General features: G+C 41.5%; 1 protein-coding gene across 2 annotated transcripts in view; it reads left to right on the top strand.

The window, feature by feature from the left end:
• Positions 1–20033, top strand: part of EPHA4 (EPH receptor A4) — a 269461-nt gene that overhangs the window by 238236 nt on the left and 11192 nt on the right. Inside the window, exons 15-17 of one of the 2 annotated variants that reach the window (XR_003943502.1) lie at positions 2938–3131; positions 6862–7017; positions 7310–8176. Coding sequence is in view for 1 of the 2 variants with exons in the window: in XM_030215596.1 (XP_030071456.1) it covers positions 2938–3131; positions 6862–7017; positions 7310–7424 (465 nt within the window). In the remaining variant the exon portion in view is untranslated. Of the gene's footprint in view, positions 1–2937; positions 3132–6861; positions 7018–7309; positions 8408–20033 lie in introns of those variants that run through there. The other variant, XM_030215596.1, reaches the window with a different exon arrangement.

The following is a 20033-nucleotide window of genomic DNA, read 5'->3' as shown; positions in this document are numbered from 1 at the left end:
CACAGACATTCTCTCATAGAGTGTAAGCTCTGTCGAGCAGGGACTGTCTCCTCATGTTCAAGTGTACAGCGCTGCGTGCGTCTAGTAGCACTATAGAAATGATAAGTAGTAGTAGTAATTTTATAAAGGCTTTTCAGTGTAGGCATCGTGATATAAAAGTACACACATTGCTGCAAAGTTTATCGATATATTTTACTCATGCATTTTTGCACCAACTTTCCTTTGCAAATTGCCTAAGGGATGAGTATTGACAGACTTACACCCACTCTTTCTGCCTCTAATTTTCCTGAGGAAAACAACACGCAAAGGCATGCTAGTGTTTTTAGCGCGCACTAAACACTAGACACCCATAAGAATACATGGGCGTCTCTAGCGTTTAGCGCACACTTATTTTTAGCGCACGCTAAAAACGCTAGCGCACCTTTGTAAAAGGACCCCCATAGTTTTGAAAATTCAATGCGAAGCATGTTTATTTTTTTTCCCATGCCCTAATCCACCCTAGAAAGGCCTCTCTTGCAATGTGGCTAAAATTACATGGACCATCACCTGCAGAGAGGATGGGCAAATTCAAAGAGCTTGTTTAGGGGACTTTTAACAGACTGCAGTAAAACGTGGCCTTAGTTTGCCCTTACGCGAGTTTTTCCCACATGCTAAAGCCATTTTTACTACAGCCAGAAAATGGATGATTTTCCATTTTTCCTATTATTGGCAACACGCTAATGTTGCCATTCGCATGTGGCCATTAAGAGACTTAGGGGGTCTTTTACTAAAGCTTAGCTCGAGTTATCTGCAGCAGGGCCCATTTTATTCCTATGGGTCCTGCTGCAGAAAACTCGAGCTAGGCATTAGTAAAAGACCCCCTTACTGCATGAGTACTTACATAATATGAGTTACACATGGATCTTTATAGAATAGTGCTTAGCAATATGCCAATTAACGCCAATCATTGATTGTTAGCACCCAATAATTGGCGCTATTTGGCTTCTTAGCCAGTTTAGTTGCATGTGCTTCTCAGATTAGCATGCAATTTTGCATGAGTAAAATTTGCATCCCATTTATAGAATCTGGGGAATAATGTATTAGGTGCGATATAGTAAAAATATTGAACTAAGATTAAAACTGCTAAAGATTTTTCTGTTGCCTGTTTATCCAAATATATCATTACATGTGACAGAGCTGCATACCACATTACATGCTACATGGTATGTTATGGCCTTAGAATGTGCAAGACTTAACTGGTTTTGGTTTTGGAGATGAAAACGGTAACGGAATTAAAAAATGCGTGGGATAAACATAAAGGAATCCTGTTCAGAAGGAATGGATCCTCAGAAGCTTAGCGGAGATTGGGTGGCAGAGCCGGTGGTGGGAGGCGGGGCTAGTGGTTTGGAGGTGGGGCTAGTGCTGGGCAGACTTCTACGGTCTGTGACCTGAAAATGGCAGATACAAATCAAGGTCAGGTATAAACAAAAAGTAGCACATATGAGTTTATCTTGTTGGGCAGACTGGATGGACCATGCAGGTCTTTCTTTGCCATCATCTACTATGTTACTATGAATTAACATCCACCTGGACTTAGCTGATTTTGGAAGCAAATCTTATTTTAACTTGGCTGCAGTTGAATGACAAACACACTTTTTATCTCAACAATTAATTACACTACTAGATAACACTATCCTCTTTGTCTATATGAAACTTTAAATCATTTTTTGCAAGAAGTGGAATTTGTGGATTTTGGAAATAAGCCCTTCAATTGTCTTTTAAGTTTTTACCTGAGATAATGGAGGATGAAGTGACTTGTCCAAGGTCACAAGGAAGTTCAGTAGGATTTGAACCAGGCTTCCCTGGTTCTCAGCTTCCTGCACTGATTTCATCACTAGGCTTCTTCTGCACGCCACACCTGTGCAGTGTCCTGACTCTTACAGAGAGCAGAGGCTTTGCCCTGAAATTGAACCCTAATCCTCCTCTACACAGCAATAGAAACCACTGCTAATGAGCCAAGGAGGTTAGACTGAGAACAGGAGATGTTACAAGGCTATCTAGCCCATCATTTGGGTTGAAGCCAGTTGAGGCGTAGCTTGATGACAGTAGGCAGAGTCACAAGTACACCCAATACAGGAGCAAAATATGCTGAAAGCAATAGTAAAAGATTATTAGAAATAATGGACTGCCTATGCATGGTCCATCTGCAAAATGTCTCTGATCTTCTTGAAATCTTGATGCTTATGAAGATGCATCTATAAGTGCCAATTTCAGCCTGCTCTTCTATGTAGGAAAATATTTACTATATACTAATGATGTTAGTAAATGCTCCTCTAACTATATTGGTATATTCTTATTTTCCAGCTGTTAAGAGCTGTATTAGTCATGTTAAAAGCTGGCATCAGGCCTAAGTAATTAAGTGGGCCTTTTACAAAGGCGACCTAGCATTTTTAGCATGCGCTAAAAATAAGGGTGTGCTAAGATGCCCATATATCCCTATGGGTGTTTCTAGCGTTTAGCGTGAACTAAAAACGCTACTGTGCCTTTGTAAAAGACCCCCTAAGAGCTTTAAAGGCAGATTTTAGAAAGAATGCACAAATCAAAATTGAGATATCCAGGTTGGGATCAATGTTTCCTCTAAGGAGTGGCCTGGTGTGTGCAAATGTTTTTCATGTGTGAGCAACAAGTTTTAAAAACCAGCAACTTTTGAGCGCCAGTATTAGCAATGTATTTCTGTATATAGCATCCTAACCACACTGAGGCCAAGTCCCCTAGCCAAATTTTGCACATGTAAATCCCAGCATTCTAAATTGGATTTTCTATATTTATTCTATGTGCATGTGTAAATATTGTATGTAAACCATGAATTGGTCTTCTAAAATAACCACCTTATTATGATATCCAGTCATCTACCATAATACATTTTAATGTTTAATTTTGTCTTTTTCTTCTTTGAAGGTCATTAAAGCCATTGAAGAAGGCTACCGACTACCTCCTCCTATGGATTGTCCTATCTCACTCCATCAACTAATGCTGGACTGCTGGCAAAAGGAACGCAGCGACAGGCCTAAATTTGGACAGATTGTCAACATGTTAGACAAACTCATTCGCAATCCCAGCACCTTGAAGAGGACAGGCATGGAGAGCTCTAGGTCAGTAGGTCATCTTTCCTAGTGATGTCTTAGGAGATAGATTAGACATGACGGGCAAGCTGCAATCCACCTACCACTTCTCTGCAGATATTAGGATATGCTTCAAGGCTTGTCGGCATTGACCCGCGTAGGACAGGCATATGCGCCTACATGGCTTAGTAAAAGGGCCCCTAAATTTGATACACCATTTACCCACCGAGGCGATCACAGCAGTTTACAATAAAAAAATCAATAAATGAATCCATTAAAAAAAATAAAATAGCACAACTGCACGGAACATTCATAAAACAAAAAATTAAAAGGCAAATAATCTGAGTTATATTCCTGTGGGCATCTTATTATTTAGCATGCGCTAATCTATTAGCACACACTAAGGGGTCCTTTTACCAAGCTGTGGTAAAAAGGGACCTGCGGCAGCGACCATTTTTGCCACACACCAAGACCCTTTTTACCGCAGCAGGTAAAAAAGGACAAAAATTGCATTTACCGCATGGCCATGCAGGAGAGAGCACTTACCACCACCCACTGATGTGGCTGTAAGGGCTTAGTAAAAGGACCGCAAAGGTTGCTGAGCTAACTGGGCACCGGTCTGAATATTGACCAGTTTCTGGTTAACTTCCAGGTGATTGCATATACCTGGATATTCAATGCCAGAGCCTGGACATGGCCTGGTATTGAATATTGAGGCTTAGTTCTGCTCATGGAGTCAGTAGCTTAGAAACTGCTGACAGTCACAAGCTGAATATTACCCCCCTGGTGTAAATAATGAGGTAAATTCCTGTGAATGTATCCGGCAGTATAGGAAAATTTTATAGTAGGATATCATCCCATAATTTGAAGACTCTATCAAGTGTGCATGAGTGACACTTTCTAACATTGAGAGAAAAAGTTACAGCCCTGCAGATTTATTCTGCTGATTACTCCTCTGCTTTCCAGGGAAACATGAGGATTTGGAGGAAGGGAAAAATGCACTAAGCCTTCAAAGGGGGAACTTAATATTATCATTTGAGGGTCATTAAGGAAATGATTGACTTGCACAATGCAAACAGAAGTGCTGGTGCATCTGCTGACTAGGTCAGCGGAATGAGTTAGTGACACGGAGGTAATTCATGAGATCCTCTGTGTATTAGCCAGTTACAGGGCCGCATCTCAGAGAAGGCTGTTTTTCTTTGAAACTAGCATATCCCTCAGTGACTATTCCTTACCACTTACATTACCAAAGACAGGTTACTAGCCTTCTGAGGCCTCTAGCATCACGTTTCCTCCACGTTGCTGTAATTGCAACTGCAGTCTGGCAAGTGTATCTCTTTCTGTGGTTTTGTTATTCTAAGAGGAGGAAGCCATAGGCATAGATAGCATTAACTGTTTAATCCTCTTGTGACTTCCATATAACTCATTTTCCCACTGTATTGACAGTCATAGAATTAAAAAAGAACAACAATATACTTTACAAGTAAGCAAGTGACAAAATGCCATGCACGCAAGCAATAATAAATTCATTTTCATAGTGTAACATCTGCTGAAGTGTATAATTTATTAAATCAGTAGTATAGTGGCTTTGTGATGCACAATATTAATAAGCTATACAATGAGTAAGGTTGCCAACTAGATCCAGATTAGCCTGACAGAACTGACCCAGTCCTGGCTTGCCCCATTGCATGCAGGAACTTGTAGACTTGCTTGCCTTAGGGTAGTGTTTCCCAAGTCCAGTCCTGGAGTACCCCTTGCCAGTCAAATTTTCAGGATATCCACAATGAATATGCAGGAACTTGATTTGCATGCACTGACTCCATTATATGCAAATCTCTTTCTTGCATATTCATTGTGGATATCCTGAAAACCTGACTGGCAAGGAGTACTCCAGGACTGCACTTGGGAAACACTGCCTAAGGGAATGCAATGGGGAAGTGATAACTACAAGTCCCTTGTTTGCAATGGGGTAAACTCGGGACTGACTGAACCTTGTTGGGTGAATCTGGATCCAGTTAGCAACCCTAACAGTGCAATTTTATTACAGAGCGCCATGGGGAGGCACCTACATAGGTGTTATTTTTTTATAAAATACTAGCATGTCATCTATTTACGCCAGCCCTAGATCTAGTGTAAACTCTGCATGTGTCCAAATAATTCTGTAGCTCCCAGGAAACAAAGGAATCGCATTCCAACATTCTTCATTAGAAACATTGACCCCGATATTCCGGTGACCGGCATTAAAATCTGGGTTTTTTCCAGGTGGTTTGAAATTAACTGGTTATGTCGATATTCAGACTTAGCCAGTTACCTTCAAGCCGGGCAAAGATGTGGTCAAACATGACCAGCAAACCCAGTTTAAAAATCGACAGGTAACTGGTTATATCGCGTGATGTAACCAGTTATCTGCTATCCACTACCTGTTGATACTCGGTGGAGGATAGCCAGTTATCCTCCGCTGAATATCCACAAATAGCCGGTTAAGCACTATTTAACCGGTCAGCATCCGTTCTGACCAGTTAAATAGCACTAAATATCAGGTGGAGGAACTATTATTACTGCCAAATCTAGACCAAGCATTGCTTAGGACTGGGTTGATTAAAATACAGATTAACGTTGCACCAACTCAAGTGTGTTTGAATTCACTGAACCGTTTACAGGCTAATCTGAAGTATTTTTGATTGGCACTACCCCTGTGTTTTATTTGAAGTTATTCCACACTTTTTCATTGGTAGCTCAGAAGCGAGTTACATTTGAGTACAGTAGACATTTATCTGCCCTTGGAAAGTTTGCAATTTAAGTACACTAATATAAATTATGCACTATTTAATGAGGCCATATATTAACAGCACTTAGGAGGTACAGTAGAGTCTTGATTATTTGACGTAAATGGGACCTATATGTTGTTGGATAACACAGAAAAAGTGGATGAGGGATAAAATAGAAGTATATTGAATGCATGTTTCAAAAGAGGAAGCAGTAAAAAGAGTTTAAAACTTAATGTGCCCGAGAATCTTACCTAGCAACTGCCTTTTAGCTAAACGTGATGCCAGGAAAGAGAAACACACACACATCTCAGTGACAATGTTGTGACATTACCGAGGTATGGTGAATAATCCAGAACATCAGATAAGCTAGACTCTACTGTAATTCTATAAATTGGTCACTTATGCATGCCATAGGCACCAATAATTGGTAGCTGTAGACTGTAAGGTAGCATTTAAGTGTTCTAGTGTGTAACTGTGGGGTGGGGGTATATATTGGGTGGAATATGAGCAGGTCAAGGTATGCACATAACATAGAATACTATCAGGTACACACATTACTTGGTGCATGTAGGTATAGCCATTTATACCTGCATTGGCATGGTGTAAATAATCACGCCTAAACTAAGATGTAACCATGCTGACTTACACTAGTATTCTATAATGGCATCATTGCACACATGCCATTATAGAATTGGTGCCCAGTACTCACATCAACACACCTAAATGGAGGTGCCAGTTTATAGAATTGACTCCTTAATTGATAAATAGGCCCCATCGACAATTATGGGGATTGTGTTAAATCACAGATTACCACACACTAACGTCAGGAAGTCTAACCTTAATTTTAACTTTCTTCGTCATTATGTTCTGCCCATTTTCTGGCATGTACTGTTGGAAATACTTGTATCCATCTTTGTTGAAGCATAGGGCTTCTACTTTGCTTACCATAGATGGGATCTAAGCTATTGTTTTCGTGTGCTCTCTTCTCGTAGACCCAACACTGCCTTATTAGATCCCAGTTCACCTGAATTTTCTCCTGTGGTGTCTGTCAGTGATTGGCTCCAAGCGATCAAAATGGAACGATACAAGGATAACTTCACAGCTGCTGGCTACACCACCCTGGAGGCTGTGGTGCACATGAACCAGGAGTGAGTAATCAGCCTTACAACAACAAACCCAGGGAAATTCTGTTTGAACTTAATTTGTCCCTATTGCATGCATATCATTATATTCGTTAAGCAAATGGGATGTGTTTTATTTTGACGGCACACATAATAAGTGCTGCTACATTGCTGCACTGAAATGTTTAATTTAAGGTTCTCCTATACCTGCCATGCTTCAGAGTGTGAATGGTGGTTAATTGTAGTACGCTTTGGAAATCAAAAATAAAGCTCTTGATTCAAGTCTGTTTTTTTTTCCTTTTCTCTTTTTTGAATACAGCGATCTGGCAATAATTGGTATCACTGTCTCTGCACATCAGAACAAGATTTTGAGCAGCGTCCAGGGAATGCGGACCCAAATGCAACAGATGCAGGGCAGAATGGTTCCTGTCTGAGTCAGTGCTAAATAAACTGAAACTCTGGAATTTAGTTTACCTCATCCATGCACTTTAATTGAAGAACTGCACTTTTTTTACTTCATCCCTGTCCTTTGGATTAAAAGACCTATAGCCTTGCCTGAAGTAGAGGCTGCTGAACTACAAGGGACCTATCACACTGACCCATGTTATTTGAACCAGATCTGGAATGAGCTGTTTCTTGCAGTGAACTTCTCTGTTGATCAACAGTATGTAAAATGTATATCTACCTATATAAACAAGAAACCACCATGAATGTTGGCGCTGTTAGATACCACATACTGTGCTTAGATCTACAATTCCTATGCTCTTATGCACCATACTCATGGATTACAACCATAGTATTTTACTGGTGTGGAAAGCCAGAGTTGTACAGGTTACTTTGGAATGAAGAACTTACATTGTTTTCTTTCTCTATAACCATGGTCTTGGCTTGCAATGTGTACCCAATGTCGAGGAGAAGGCCCAAAAGACTACATTTGGGCTTGTGGATTCTTAAGATGAGCTACGAGGCATTGAGTAAGAGACAGTTTGTTGGATAACTGCCAAACCTGACTTCTGACTAAAAAAAAAAATTATGAAGGGCTTTTGCTGATTGTGGGTGCATAACATTGAGACTATTTTAAAACAATGTAAAAATGCTTGGCCAAGACGATTGTTAGTGTCATCTGTAAAAGTCCAGACACACCCTTATCCCTGCCTAAGAAGCAACCGATATCAAGAAAACAAAGGTCAGTTGAAGAAGCCCTTGTTTATAAGTTTTATATTCTAAAACTTCTTACAATGCTGCTCATTCCTCTCCTTGAGGTTGCATACAGTTTGAATAGTTAAAAAAATATTCTGTGTACATCATTCAGGTTGTAGTTGAGTTGTAAGTGTAACCTTGTTTAGTTTAGTAGAAATAAAGGGAATGATCCCAATGTTATTTCTTAATTGGAAGTAAAAATTGCAGTTTTTCCTCGTTTGAAGTAGATTGTTCCCAGAAATCTTTATTGATTTGATTTGATTTTAATACCTTATATAACGCACAGCACCATAGTTTTAAAGTGGTATACGATTACAAAACTGATACAAGTACAATGAATAATAATAAAAAAAACAATTGGCACAATTCAAGTAAATCAAATCAGAATTTAAATAAAACAGAGAATGAGCTTATTTTCCTGAATACTACGGCCATTGTCTTGTAAAAAATGCACACTTAAGTCAGTGGCATTCCTAGGTTGGCTGTCACCTGAGGCAGGTCGCCGCTATGCCCCCCCCCCCCAAAGCACATCACTTTCCCTTCCCCAGAAGTGCTTCACCCACTTCCCCACAAAGTACATGATCCTCACCACCTGGGGGTGCACTGAGCAATCGCATGGCTGGCAGCTCTGCCGGTCCCCTGCCATGGAACAGGAAGTAACCTCAGAGGGGGCAGGGAACCGGCAGAGCCACCAGCCGCAGGACTGCTCTGTGTACCCCCTTGCTACCTGCACCCGAGGCGGATTGCCCCACCCTTGGTATGCTACTGACTGTCTCTTAGTTTGTAGTGAAGTTATTAGTGGGAGTGGAGGGAACCATTTCAAGAGCCTTCTGCCTCTTTAACATATAAGCTTCTGCCTCTTTAACATATATACAAGAGTTTCTATACTTGGCCCTCTTTGAGGATGCAGAATATGTAGGTCATGTAAATGGGGAAATGGACATCTAAAGTTTGTCCATCAAACTACATAACCATTTTATAGAGGACTTGGTGAGTACCAAGCCTTTTACAGAATGAAGGGTAATGTTACAATTGGGCGCATTCATAGATATACAGAACAGACCAATGAGTAGGGTGGACTGGCTCCTCCAAAAGACACAAGAGAGACGAGAAAATCCTTATGCGTGATATTTATTGAAATTACACCAAAAGACTCGACACCGGCTGTGTTTCAGCATGTGGGTGCCTGCCTCAGGTGTCTGAAAGTTTGAACTGTGTTAACAAATGTGAATGCTGAGCAATCAGGTTCTACATGCAAAAATGAGGACAGTGTTGCCTCTCGACATTGTCCGATGGTTTTATATAGTGATTTTCTCTGAGATTTGTAAAAATCACCTTCACTAGCACAGTGGTTTTTACAACACTGGCCTGATTTTGGGCCCTGTTTACAAAGGTGCGCTAACATTTTTAGTGCACGCTAACCGTGTAGATGCCCATAATATTCCTATGGGTGTCTACACGGTTAGCGCATGCTAAAAACACTAGCTCGTCTTTGTAAACAGGGCCCTTTGTCCTCAAGAGCTAAAGGTTTGGAAGAATGAGCTCATGAGACTTTGGAATTGACAGCTTTTTTTTAGAAAGCTCTCTTGAAGTTGTGACTGAAAAAAGAACATTGTTTGCCACATTTGCACTTGAACAGGATAGAAATATAATTATACGTTCATACTTCAGGAAAATGGATGAAGTTTTCTTAGGCTCTAAGAGTTTTCCCTGACTTATGTAGTCAGACTCAGAAAAGGAGGAAAGACTTTTTAGCCTTGTGGCCTCGAGTCTTGGCTCTAAGAACAACATTTTCTTTGAGATTTCCATGTAGATGTTTTATTATTTGTGGTTCTGCTAAATTCCTATTTTTTAGCCTAAGCAACTGATTGATATTTTACTTTCTAGGGAAAGCTCCTCATCTCATAATGGCATTGTTAAGTAGAATATTATCTGCCTCCGCTGGCTAGTTTGAACTTTCTTGCACTTCTGTTTGAAATATTTCTGGTTTATCTGGAATATTTTTCCTTTATTTCTAATCTTGGATTCGTTACTTATGGACTAATAATTATAGGTTTGTTTGAGAAAAAAAATTGGTTGTTAGCACCTAATTATTGATATTTCTGAGCTGATTTTCCAATTTATTTGTGCGTGTATCTCTGATGTGTGTGCAAATTTGGCACTGAACTTTGGTTGCCACAAATAGAATCTGGGGGACAATGGCTGGCAATTAGTGAGTTTTCCTCAGAAAGACATGCTTTGGCTCCCAGAGTGGTATGCAAATCTCTTCTGTCAGGCCTTCTGCCTAGCTTCAGGTTTCAAAGACAAGTTATTTGGGGTAATGCTTGCCATTGAGCAGATGTAAATGCCAGTGGGTAAAAGTGCAGTGGTATATGTGTATTATTGTTATTAAAATATAAATTACACATTAACAATGTACACATGCCAAACATTTTTGGCTCATTTTTGATTCATTTGGCTTTTTCTCGTGACATTCGCGTGTTCTGTGGGGTCAAACGAACTCGCCAACTACCGCCCAGTTGCATCTATCCCACTAGCAGTCAAACTGATGGAGAGCATGGTGACCAAACAGCTTACTGATTACATGGACAAGTTCTCAGTACTACATGAATCACAGTCAGGATTTCGCCCTCTTCATAGTACCGAAACTGTGCTAGTCACTCTCCTGGCCAAATTCAAGCAGGAAATAGCTACAGGTAAAAGCATACTTCTCCTCCAATTTGACATGTTGAGCGCATTCGACATGGTAAACCACAATATACTACTAAGACTCCTAGACTACATCAGGATTGGTGGAAATATACTCAGCTGGATCAAGGGTTTTCTAACCACCAGAACATACCAAGTGAAATCAAATTCAAATATATCACCACCGTGGAAAGCAGACTGAGGAGTACCTCAAGGATCACCACTATCACCAATACTTTTCAACATAATGATGACCCCGCTGGCTAAGTCCTTATCCAATCAAGGTCTCAACCCATTTATCTATGCAGATGATGTCACAATATACATTCCCTTCAGACATGATCTGACAGAAATCACCAATGAAATCAAGCTCGGTCTGAACACTATGGACTCATGGACAAACTCATTTCAACTGAAACTGAACACTGAGAAAACACACTGCCTCATCCTCTCATCTCAACACAATACGTACAAACCCACAACCATAAACACCCCAGACCACACCCTTCCTATCTCAGATAGCCTGAAAATACTCGCCGTTACAATTGACCGTAACCTTACACTTGAGAGCCAAGTGAACTCCACAACAAAGAAAATGTTCCACTCAATGTGGAAACTTAAACGCGTAAAACCTTTCTTCCCGAGGGAAATATTCCGTAACCTAATACAATCAATGGTACTAAGCCATGCAGACTATTGCAACGGAATCTATGCGGGATGTAAAGAACAACTCACAAAGAAACTCCAGACCGCTCAAAACACAGCAGCCAGGCTGATATTTGGTAAAACACGATTCGAAAGTGCCAAACCCCTCCGAGAAAATCTGCAATTGGCTCCCAAACAAAGAACGTATTACCTTCAAAATCTGCACCCTGGTCCACAAAATTATCTACGACAAAGTCCCAGGCTAAATGACAGACCTCATAGATCTACCAACCAGAAACACAACCAGATTATCACGAACATACCTAAACCTCCACTACCCAAACTGCAAAGGACTCAAATACAAAGCAACCTACACATCCAGCTTCTCCTATATAAGCACACAACTATGGAACTCACTGCCAAAAGCTGTGAAAACAACCTACAACCATCTAAACTTCAGGAAATCACTAAAAACCAACCTGTTCAAAAAAGCATACCCTACCAACCCAACATAAATGCCTACACTCTGCAACACAGCAAAACCAAAGCTCGTAATGGGCACTATATAACCTCTCCTCTCTTCAATCCCCATTGTGCCTGATCCTTAATCGACCACATCACCATGTATTTGTTTCTCTATCGGACTTGGCGAATGCCTTTACGGTACTATCCTGCTTATAATCGAAAGAGAAAAAAGCCTATATTGCGACCCAAATCGGGAGATGGGTGTCTTTCTCCCGTGGGCGCCCAAATCGGTATAATCTAAAGTCGATTTTGGGTTTTTCCAACTGCAATCCATTGCGGAAATGGGTAAAGTTGACGGGGGCGTGTCGGAGGCGTGGTGAAGGCGGAACTGGGGCGTGGTTATCGGCCGAGGAGAGATGGGCGTCTTTAGCTGATAATCGAAAAAAAAAAGGTGTTTTTACCGCGATTTTGGGTCACTTTTTGTGGACCCTTTTTTTTCACGAACAAGTCCCAAAAAAGTGCCCCAACTGACCAGATGACCACTGGAGGGAATCAGGGATGACCTCCCCGGACTCCCCCAGTGGTCACTAACCCCCTCCCACCAAAATAAAAACCCACTTTACAAACTTTTTTTCCAGCCTCTATGCCAGCCACAAATGCCGTACCCACCTCAATGACAGCAGAATGTGTTCTATCCTGTGACAGCCTTTCCCTGGTTCTGATGTGGCTCTCGGGTGAGTGTGACACCTTTTCTGTTATGCGCATTGCAGAGACACATCAGCAATGCATTCTGGTGGGTGTAGGGTATTGGGCTCCTTGATTCCACTAGCTTGTGTTAAATGCTCACGATGTTGGTAGTTGGTAGGCTCTGCTCCCATGGTGCTTTCCCCCCTGCTTACTGGGTCAGAGTGTGCCCTGTTTTGTTTCCGGTAGTCCATGAGGTAGTGGCCATGTTTGTAAGCCAGTTTTAGATCCCTTTCACGTGTTAGCCACGTTACAGAACTTAGTTCTTACCTTGAATGTGGCTGAAAGAGGGCATTGTACAGCATTCTGCCAGCTCTGACCTACTGCTAATCTCAGTACCAGGGAGACTCGTTGCCAGTGGGGCACAACCTCTGATCTGCAGTTAACTGTGAGTAAGCGTGCTTATTCCAATAAAGGACATTTTCGGAGAGATTAGTCTTCAGGTGTCAACTGGTGTGCCAATGTTATATAGCAGCAACAAGTCCTTGAGGCCTGCGTGTATGCAGGTCCCTGGAGCACTTTTAGTGGGTACCGCAGTGCACTTCAGCCAGGTGGACCCAGGCCCATCCCCCTACCTGTAACACTTGTGCTGGTAAATGGGAGGCCTCCAAAACCCACTGTACCCACATGTAGATGCCCCCTTCACCCCTAAGAGCTATGGTAGTGTTGTACATTTGTGGGTAGTGGGTTTTGGGGGAGGGGGATTGGGTGCTCAGCACCCATGGTAAGGGAGCTATGCATGTGGGAGCATTGTCTGAAGTCCACCGCACTGACCTATACGGTGCCCAGTTGGTGTCCTGGCATGTCAGAGGGGCGAGTGTACTATGAATCGTGGCCCCTCCCACGACCAAATGGCTCAGATTAGGATGTTTTTGAGCTGGACGTTTTTAGTTTCCATTTATCACTAAAAAAAACAAACGCCCAGCTGAAAAACGTCCATTTTTTCAAAAATACGGTCTGTCCCGCCTCTTCACGTACCCGTTTTCGGACATAGACGCCCATGGAGATAGGCGTTCGCGTTCGATTATGCCCCTCCACGTAAGCCATATTGAGCCTGCAAATAAGTGGGAAAATGTGGGATACAAATGTAACAAATAAATAAATTTCATACAATTGCTCATATGCTACCAGCATTTTAACATACACTAACCCCCAAATTCTACATAGTGCGAACTAAGTTGCGCACGCAAATCTGGTCATAATCTGTATTGTGCATGCAACTTGATTGGCTTAACAAGCCAATCAGTGCTGATAATTGCCACTTAACAAGCAATTGTTGCCACTAATTGGCTTTAATTAAAATTTACATGCACAGTTTTATAAGCGTTTTCTATGAAGTGATGCCCGTAAATTCTAAGACGCAGGTCTGAAACGGGAGTGCTGCCATTGGAGGGGCATGGGTGGATCATGGGTGTTCCTAGAATTTACACGCAGTGTTATAGAATATGCCATTCAGGTTTTCGTTGGTGTAAACGGTTAAGACTAAATATAGTCGCAGGAAACGGGCGCTGAGCATAGTCTATAAACTATGGCTAAATTTAGGCGTATTTATAAACCGCATTTAACTTTAAGCATATTTTTTTAGGCGTCATAAATAGAATCTAGCCCTAATTGACTACATAGTAGCATAGTAGATGACAGCAGATAACGACCTTTCAAATATTTGAACGTCTGTATCATATCAACCCCTTTTTCTCATTTCCTCCAGGGTATACATGTTTAGGTCAGCAAGTTTCTCCATGTACTTCTTGCTACATAAACCCCATACCATTTTCGTCACTTTTCTTTAAACTGCTTAAAGTCTTTTTGCATTCTTAGCAAAACTGAACACAGTACTCGAAGTTCTGCCTCACCAGTGAATTGTACAGGGGCATCAACACCTCCTTTCTTCTGCTGGTTATACCCCTCTCTACACAGCCTAGCATCCTTCTGGCCATGGCCACTGTCTTATCACATTGTTTCATCACCTTGAGATTGTCGGACACCATCACCGCAAGTTCCCTCTCCTGAGCTGAGCTTACCAATCTCTCCCCTCCTATCTGGTACATCTTTTTTGTATTTCTGCACTCCAAGTGCATTACTCTGCGCTTCTTGGCATTAAATTTTACGACCATGCCTCAAAAAGGTGCCCAAAATGACCAGATGACCACAAGAGGGAATCGGGGATGACCTCCCCTTACTCCCCCAGTGGTCACCAACCCCCTCCCACCCTAAAAAAAACGTTTTAAATATTTTTTGCCAGCCTGTATGCCAGCCTCAATTGTCATACCCAGCTCCATCACAGCAATATGCAGGTCCCTGGAGCAGTTTTAGTGGGTGCAGTGCACTTCAGGCAGGCGGACCCAGGCCCATCCCCCCCACTACCTGTTACACTTGTGGTGGTAAATGTGAGCCCTTCAAAACCCACCAGAAACCCACTGTATCCACGTCTAGGTGCCCCCCCCTCACACCTTAAGGCTATGGTAATGGTGTACAGTTGTGGGGAGTAGGTTTTGGGGGCTCAGCACACAAGGTAAGGGAGCTATGCACCTGGGAGCAATTTGTGAAGTCCACAGCAGTGCCCGCTAGGGTGCCCGGTTGGTGTCCTGGCATGTCAGGGGGACCAGTGCACTACGAATGCTGGCGCCTGCCATGACCAAATGGCTTGGATTTGGTCATTTCTGAGATGGGCGTCCTCGGTTTCCATTATGGCCGTAAATCGGGGACGACCATCTCTAAGGTCAACCTAAATTTCGAGATTTGGTCGTCCCCAACCGTATTATCGAAATGAAAGATGGACACCCATCTTGTTTCGATAATATAGGTTTCCACGACCCTTCGCCAGGACATCCTGCGAGGACGTCCTCAGGAAAACTTGGGCGCCGCTTTCGATTATGCCCCTCCATGAGACCTCTGTAAAAGGGAAGGATGGGTGAATACTGCTGTTTGTTTAAATGTTTTCAAATAAAATATATTTTTATTGTTAAACTCCCTGGTTGGCGTAGAGTTTATTTGGGGAAACACCGTAACAAAAGTTATCATACTATTTATAGTGTAATACCTGGCTCTGCCACCAGGGGGCTTACACTACTTTTCTTAGCCCTGTTGTGATTCTCCAGCACAGGCCTCTTTTTTTTCTTTTTGCTTGTGCAGTCCACCCCAGTTCATTGAAATGCCAGCGCCCTCATTTATTCCAAAACTGCTAATGCAGTTCAGTTGACTGGGTTTAAGCTTATCGTGTCAGAATGGGATTTTTCCCCCCAGCATCTTCTTCCTGCTTCTGACAGCAGCTCATTGACTTGAACTGCTAGCTTTCACCATGCTTCACCCTGAAAAGCAAATTGTTGTTCAGCACGCTGTGGATATAGAATGCTAAATTTGGAGCTTGTCAGACTGACAGCTTCATAAAAATTTTTCTGCAAGATTAGTTAGGAAAGCTCTCTTTTATTCCAGTGGAATTTATGCAGTGTTTGAAGCACATTTTAAACAGTCATGCACAGAGCATTGAGAATTCTGGTTTGAAGAATAGATAAGTGCTTTTCCCTGGGGGGAAACCTTTTATATGTGAAGAAGCTCCCATTCCATATCATTTCCCACTGGAAACTGGATACAAGCATATAGTGTTGGTTTCATTAAGGAGTAACACTAGAACATAATCTCAGTTGCTGATTAATTTAAGGAATTGTGCACGTGGAAAGATTTTCAATTATTTCAAGTGATGTCCTTTTTTCATAATAAATTAAGAGCTTAAGAAAAGATGGAATACTTTTAAGTGGTCAGTAAAGATTAAAGTGTACTATCATATTACCACCAATATAACTATTCAAAGTTAACGCTGATTCACTTAATGCCTCCTCTTGAAGAGGCAGGCAGTACATATACCCACTCTAAGTGCAAGAGTGACACCGTTCAGTAAATACTATGTGCTAACTGCAGTCTGCAGTCCACACCCATTCTTTGCCCATAACCTGCCCAGTTCCCGCCCCCTAACACAACTGGGCACTATGAAAATTTTCCAAATGAAAGTAATATTTTTTATCTACCATTAGAGGCTTCTGTTTTTTATAAGCTGTAGATGCAAAACATGTATGCACAATAATATATATCCCTTGGACATTATCGAATGTATTCTGAGCTGTCCTGTTTTTGGAACCGGAAAAAATTTCCTGAGGGAGGTGTTTCTAAATTTTTGGCCATTTGAATGGTTCAGAAATGTTGCAAAAAAAAAAAGGCCTTTTCTTATTTTCATAACCTGTATATATGAGATGTGTAACCAGGAAAGTTCTTACTGACCTATAGGAAGTAGCTAAATATTAGTAAAACAGTTGCAAAACAAAATGTCACATGGAGGGGCATTTTCAAAAGAATCGTCTAAGTTGGAATTTGGACGTCTTTGTAGAACGTCCAAATTCAGAGGCGGGGAAAAGGTCATTTTTGAAAAAAGATGGACATCCATCTTTGTGTTCGAAAATATCTTGGACGTCCTTGAATTTGGACGTCTTTGATTTTCGACCATTTTCAAAACCAAAGACATCCAAGTCTAAAACGTCCAAATTCAAGCCATTTGGACGTGGAAGGAGCCATCATTTTTAGTACACTGGTCCCCCTGACATGCCAGGACAGCAGTTGGGCACCCTAGGGGGCACTGCAGTGGACTTCATGAAATGCTCCCAGGTACATAGCTCCCTTACCTTGTGTGTTGAGCCCCCCCAAACCACCCCAAAACCCACTACCCCCAACTGTACACCACTACCATAGCCCTTACGGGTGAAGGGGGTACCTATATGTGGGTTGTTTTCTCCACAAATGTAACAGGTAAGGGGTGTGTGGGCCTGGGTCCACCTGTCTGAAGTGCACTGCACGTACTACTAAACTACTCCAGGGACCTGCATGCGCTATCATGAATCTGAGTATGACATCTGAGGCTGGCAAGTAATATTTATAATCATGGTTTTGAGGGTAGGAGGGGGTTAGTGACCACGGGGGGGAGTAAGGGGAGGTCATCCCCGATTCCCTCCAGTGGTCATCTGGTCATTTCGGGCACCTTTTTGTGCCTTATTCGTAATAAAAACAGGTCTGGGTGAAAACGTCCAAGTTTTAGTCCTGGACGTCTTTGCTTTTTTCCATTATGGCTCAAAGACGTCCAAGTCTTAGGAACACCCAAGTCCCACCTTGACCATGCCTCCAATATGCCCCCTTGAGATTTGGATATCCTTGCGACAGACTTCTGAGAAAGATGTCCAAAATTGGGTTTCGATTATATCGATTTGGACGTCTCTGTGAGATAGACGTCCAAATCGGTATAATCGAAGCCCAATTTTGGACATCTTTCTCAGAAGTCTGTCGCAAAGATATCCAAATCTCTGGGCAAGTCATTTAACCCTCCATTGGCCCAATTACAAAAATAAGTACCTGTATATAATATGTAAACCGCTTTGATTGTAACCACAGAAAGGTGGTATATTAAGTACCATTCCCTTTCCCTCACTTTGGAAACTCTAAGTCAATTCTACTTACACTCTGTGCTAAAGGTAAAAAGAAAGTACTATTAGATCCAACTGTAGAGGGGTTTAGTTAATTTAACTAAGTAGGCTGATTCTTCTAAATCTTGACTATTTTTTAAGAGGCTACCTAAGGATAAGATTGATCATGAAGGACTCTGCTGTTAGAATAGCTCATGAGATCACTGTTCTTGTGCCACCAAGAAAAGAATAAAATGGCTCTAAATTGGACCTTTGAGCAAATTAGCCTCTTACTGATGTCTGCTTATATGTCTAGAGCCATGATCAAGTGGTGTCAGAACACACAGAAATCTATTAGCAAACCTAGCATGGCTGTAGCCAACCTGCTTCCATCCTTAATGGACAACATGATGGTGGTAAAGTTCATGACTGATATAGCTTATTACGTCACTCTCTGGACCACAACTGAAAAGTTGGTCTGTAGATGTTTCTAAGAACTTGCTTGGAATTCCAGGGGATAATGCATATCTGATCCTTATCTTGAAGAACATAGTTAGGAAGGAAAGCCCTCCCACCACAGGAAGAAGACTTTTGATTTGCTTGGCAGCTGTTATAGTCAGTTTTCTAGATATAGGGCTACAAAAGATAGAAGGCCCTGTAATAGAGGAGGACAAAAGGGCAACTTCTGACTCTAGCCTGAGAGAAATCCTTTGCAGATATTTGGGCCTTGGACATCATTAGGATTCCCAATTAAAATTCTCAAGCCTAAGCCTGCCTAGGTATTTTGGTTGAATACTTCACCAGCAAAGGAAAATGTTTGACGCACTTTGGTATACTGAAACTTATCTTGTGGCTTTGCAGGTTTAACTGTGCCATAAAGTTAGAAAGAGGTTTATTCCAATTCATTTCTTTTCCTGGAGAAGTCCAGAGATTTCATGCTTATTCTGACCCTAAGGAGATTGAAAAGACTTCTGTGAGTGCCACACTGTAGAGGGGCTTATTTTTTCACTAAAGCAGTTATACCAGTGCCTTTTGGCTATGAGGGATGTGTACTCAAACATCTCAAATTCTGTATGCCATCAAAAGTAATTTGCTTTAGCAAAACCTGCATTAAAAACATGGACATAACTTAGCCTTCAAAACAAGGGTGGCCAACCATAGTTGTCAAGGACTCCGGTCGGGTTTTCAATATTTCCACAATGAATATGCATGAAATCTATTTGCATACAATGGGAGCAGTACATATCAACCTGTACATCCCAACATCTACGTTTATGTGCAATGCATACAACCTCATTGTAGCACTTTCTGAGCAGGGATGGTTCAAATCTACACAGTAAATATGAAGTCCTCGTAAAAAGATGTTTTTCTGTGAAAGAGAGAAGGAAATCACTGGCAAATGTTGTTCCAGTTATTGCCTAGAATCCATTTTTAATTGAAGCCCAGTAACATTTTGCTACTCCAGTTGCAAAAATGGATATAAAATATTAGAAGCAGAACTTAAAACATCGATGAAGAGATTTTCTTTTCCTTGAGAGCTTACTGAGCTGCTGCATTTTTTATATATTGGCTCCATGAATTAATCTAGAACTGAGCCCATCTGCTGCTTATTATATTCTTAATAGCATTAGCCTTGAAAAGTCAATCAGTTCTTGATGGAAGATAAAACAAAAAGTGTGTTCTCTCAGCTTTTCTGTGTGGAGAAATTAAGTAATGGATGGACAATAATAGGCTGAAGGGTAATACTTCAATCATCCTATAAATACAACTGTAAATAGTTACACATCAAGAGGAAGTGATCTTTGAGTGATAAACGTTTGGTCATTAACCAAATGAAGAAGCTCGTCATAATAAAAACAA

This window comes from Microcaecilia unicolor, chromosome 10 (assembly GCF_901765095.1).
Source record: "Microcaecilia unicolor chromosome 10, aMicUni1.1, whole genome shotgun sequence".
NCBI classification, from domain to species: Eukaryota; Metazoa; Chordata; class Amphibia; order Gymnophiona; family Siphonopidae; genus Microcaecilia; species Microcaecilia unicolor.
The sequence above is the reverse complement of the archived record's forward strand: the minus strand, read 5'-3'. Positions and strand labels throughout refer to the sequence as shown.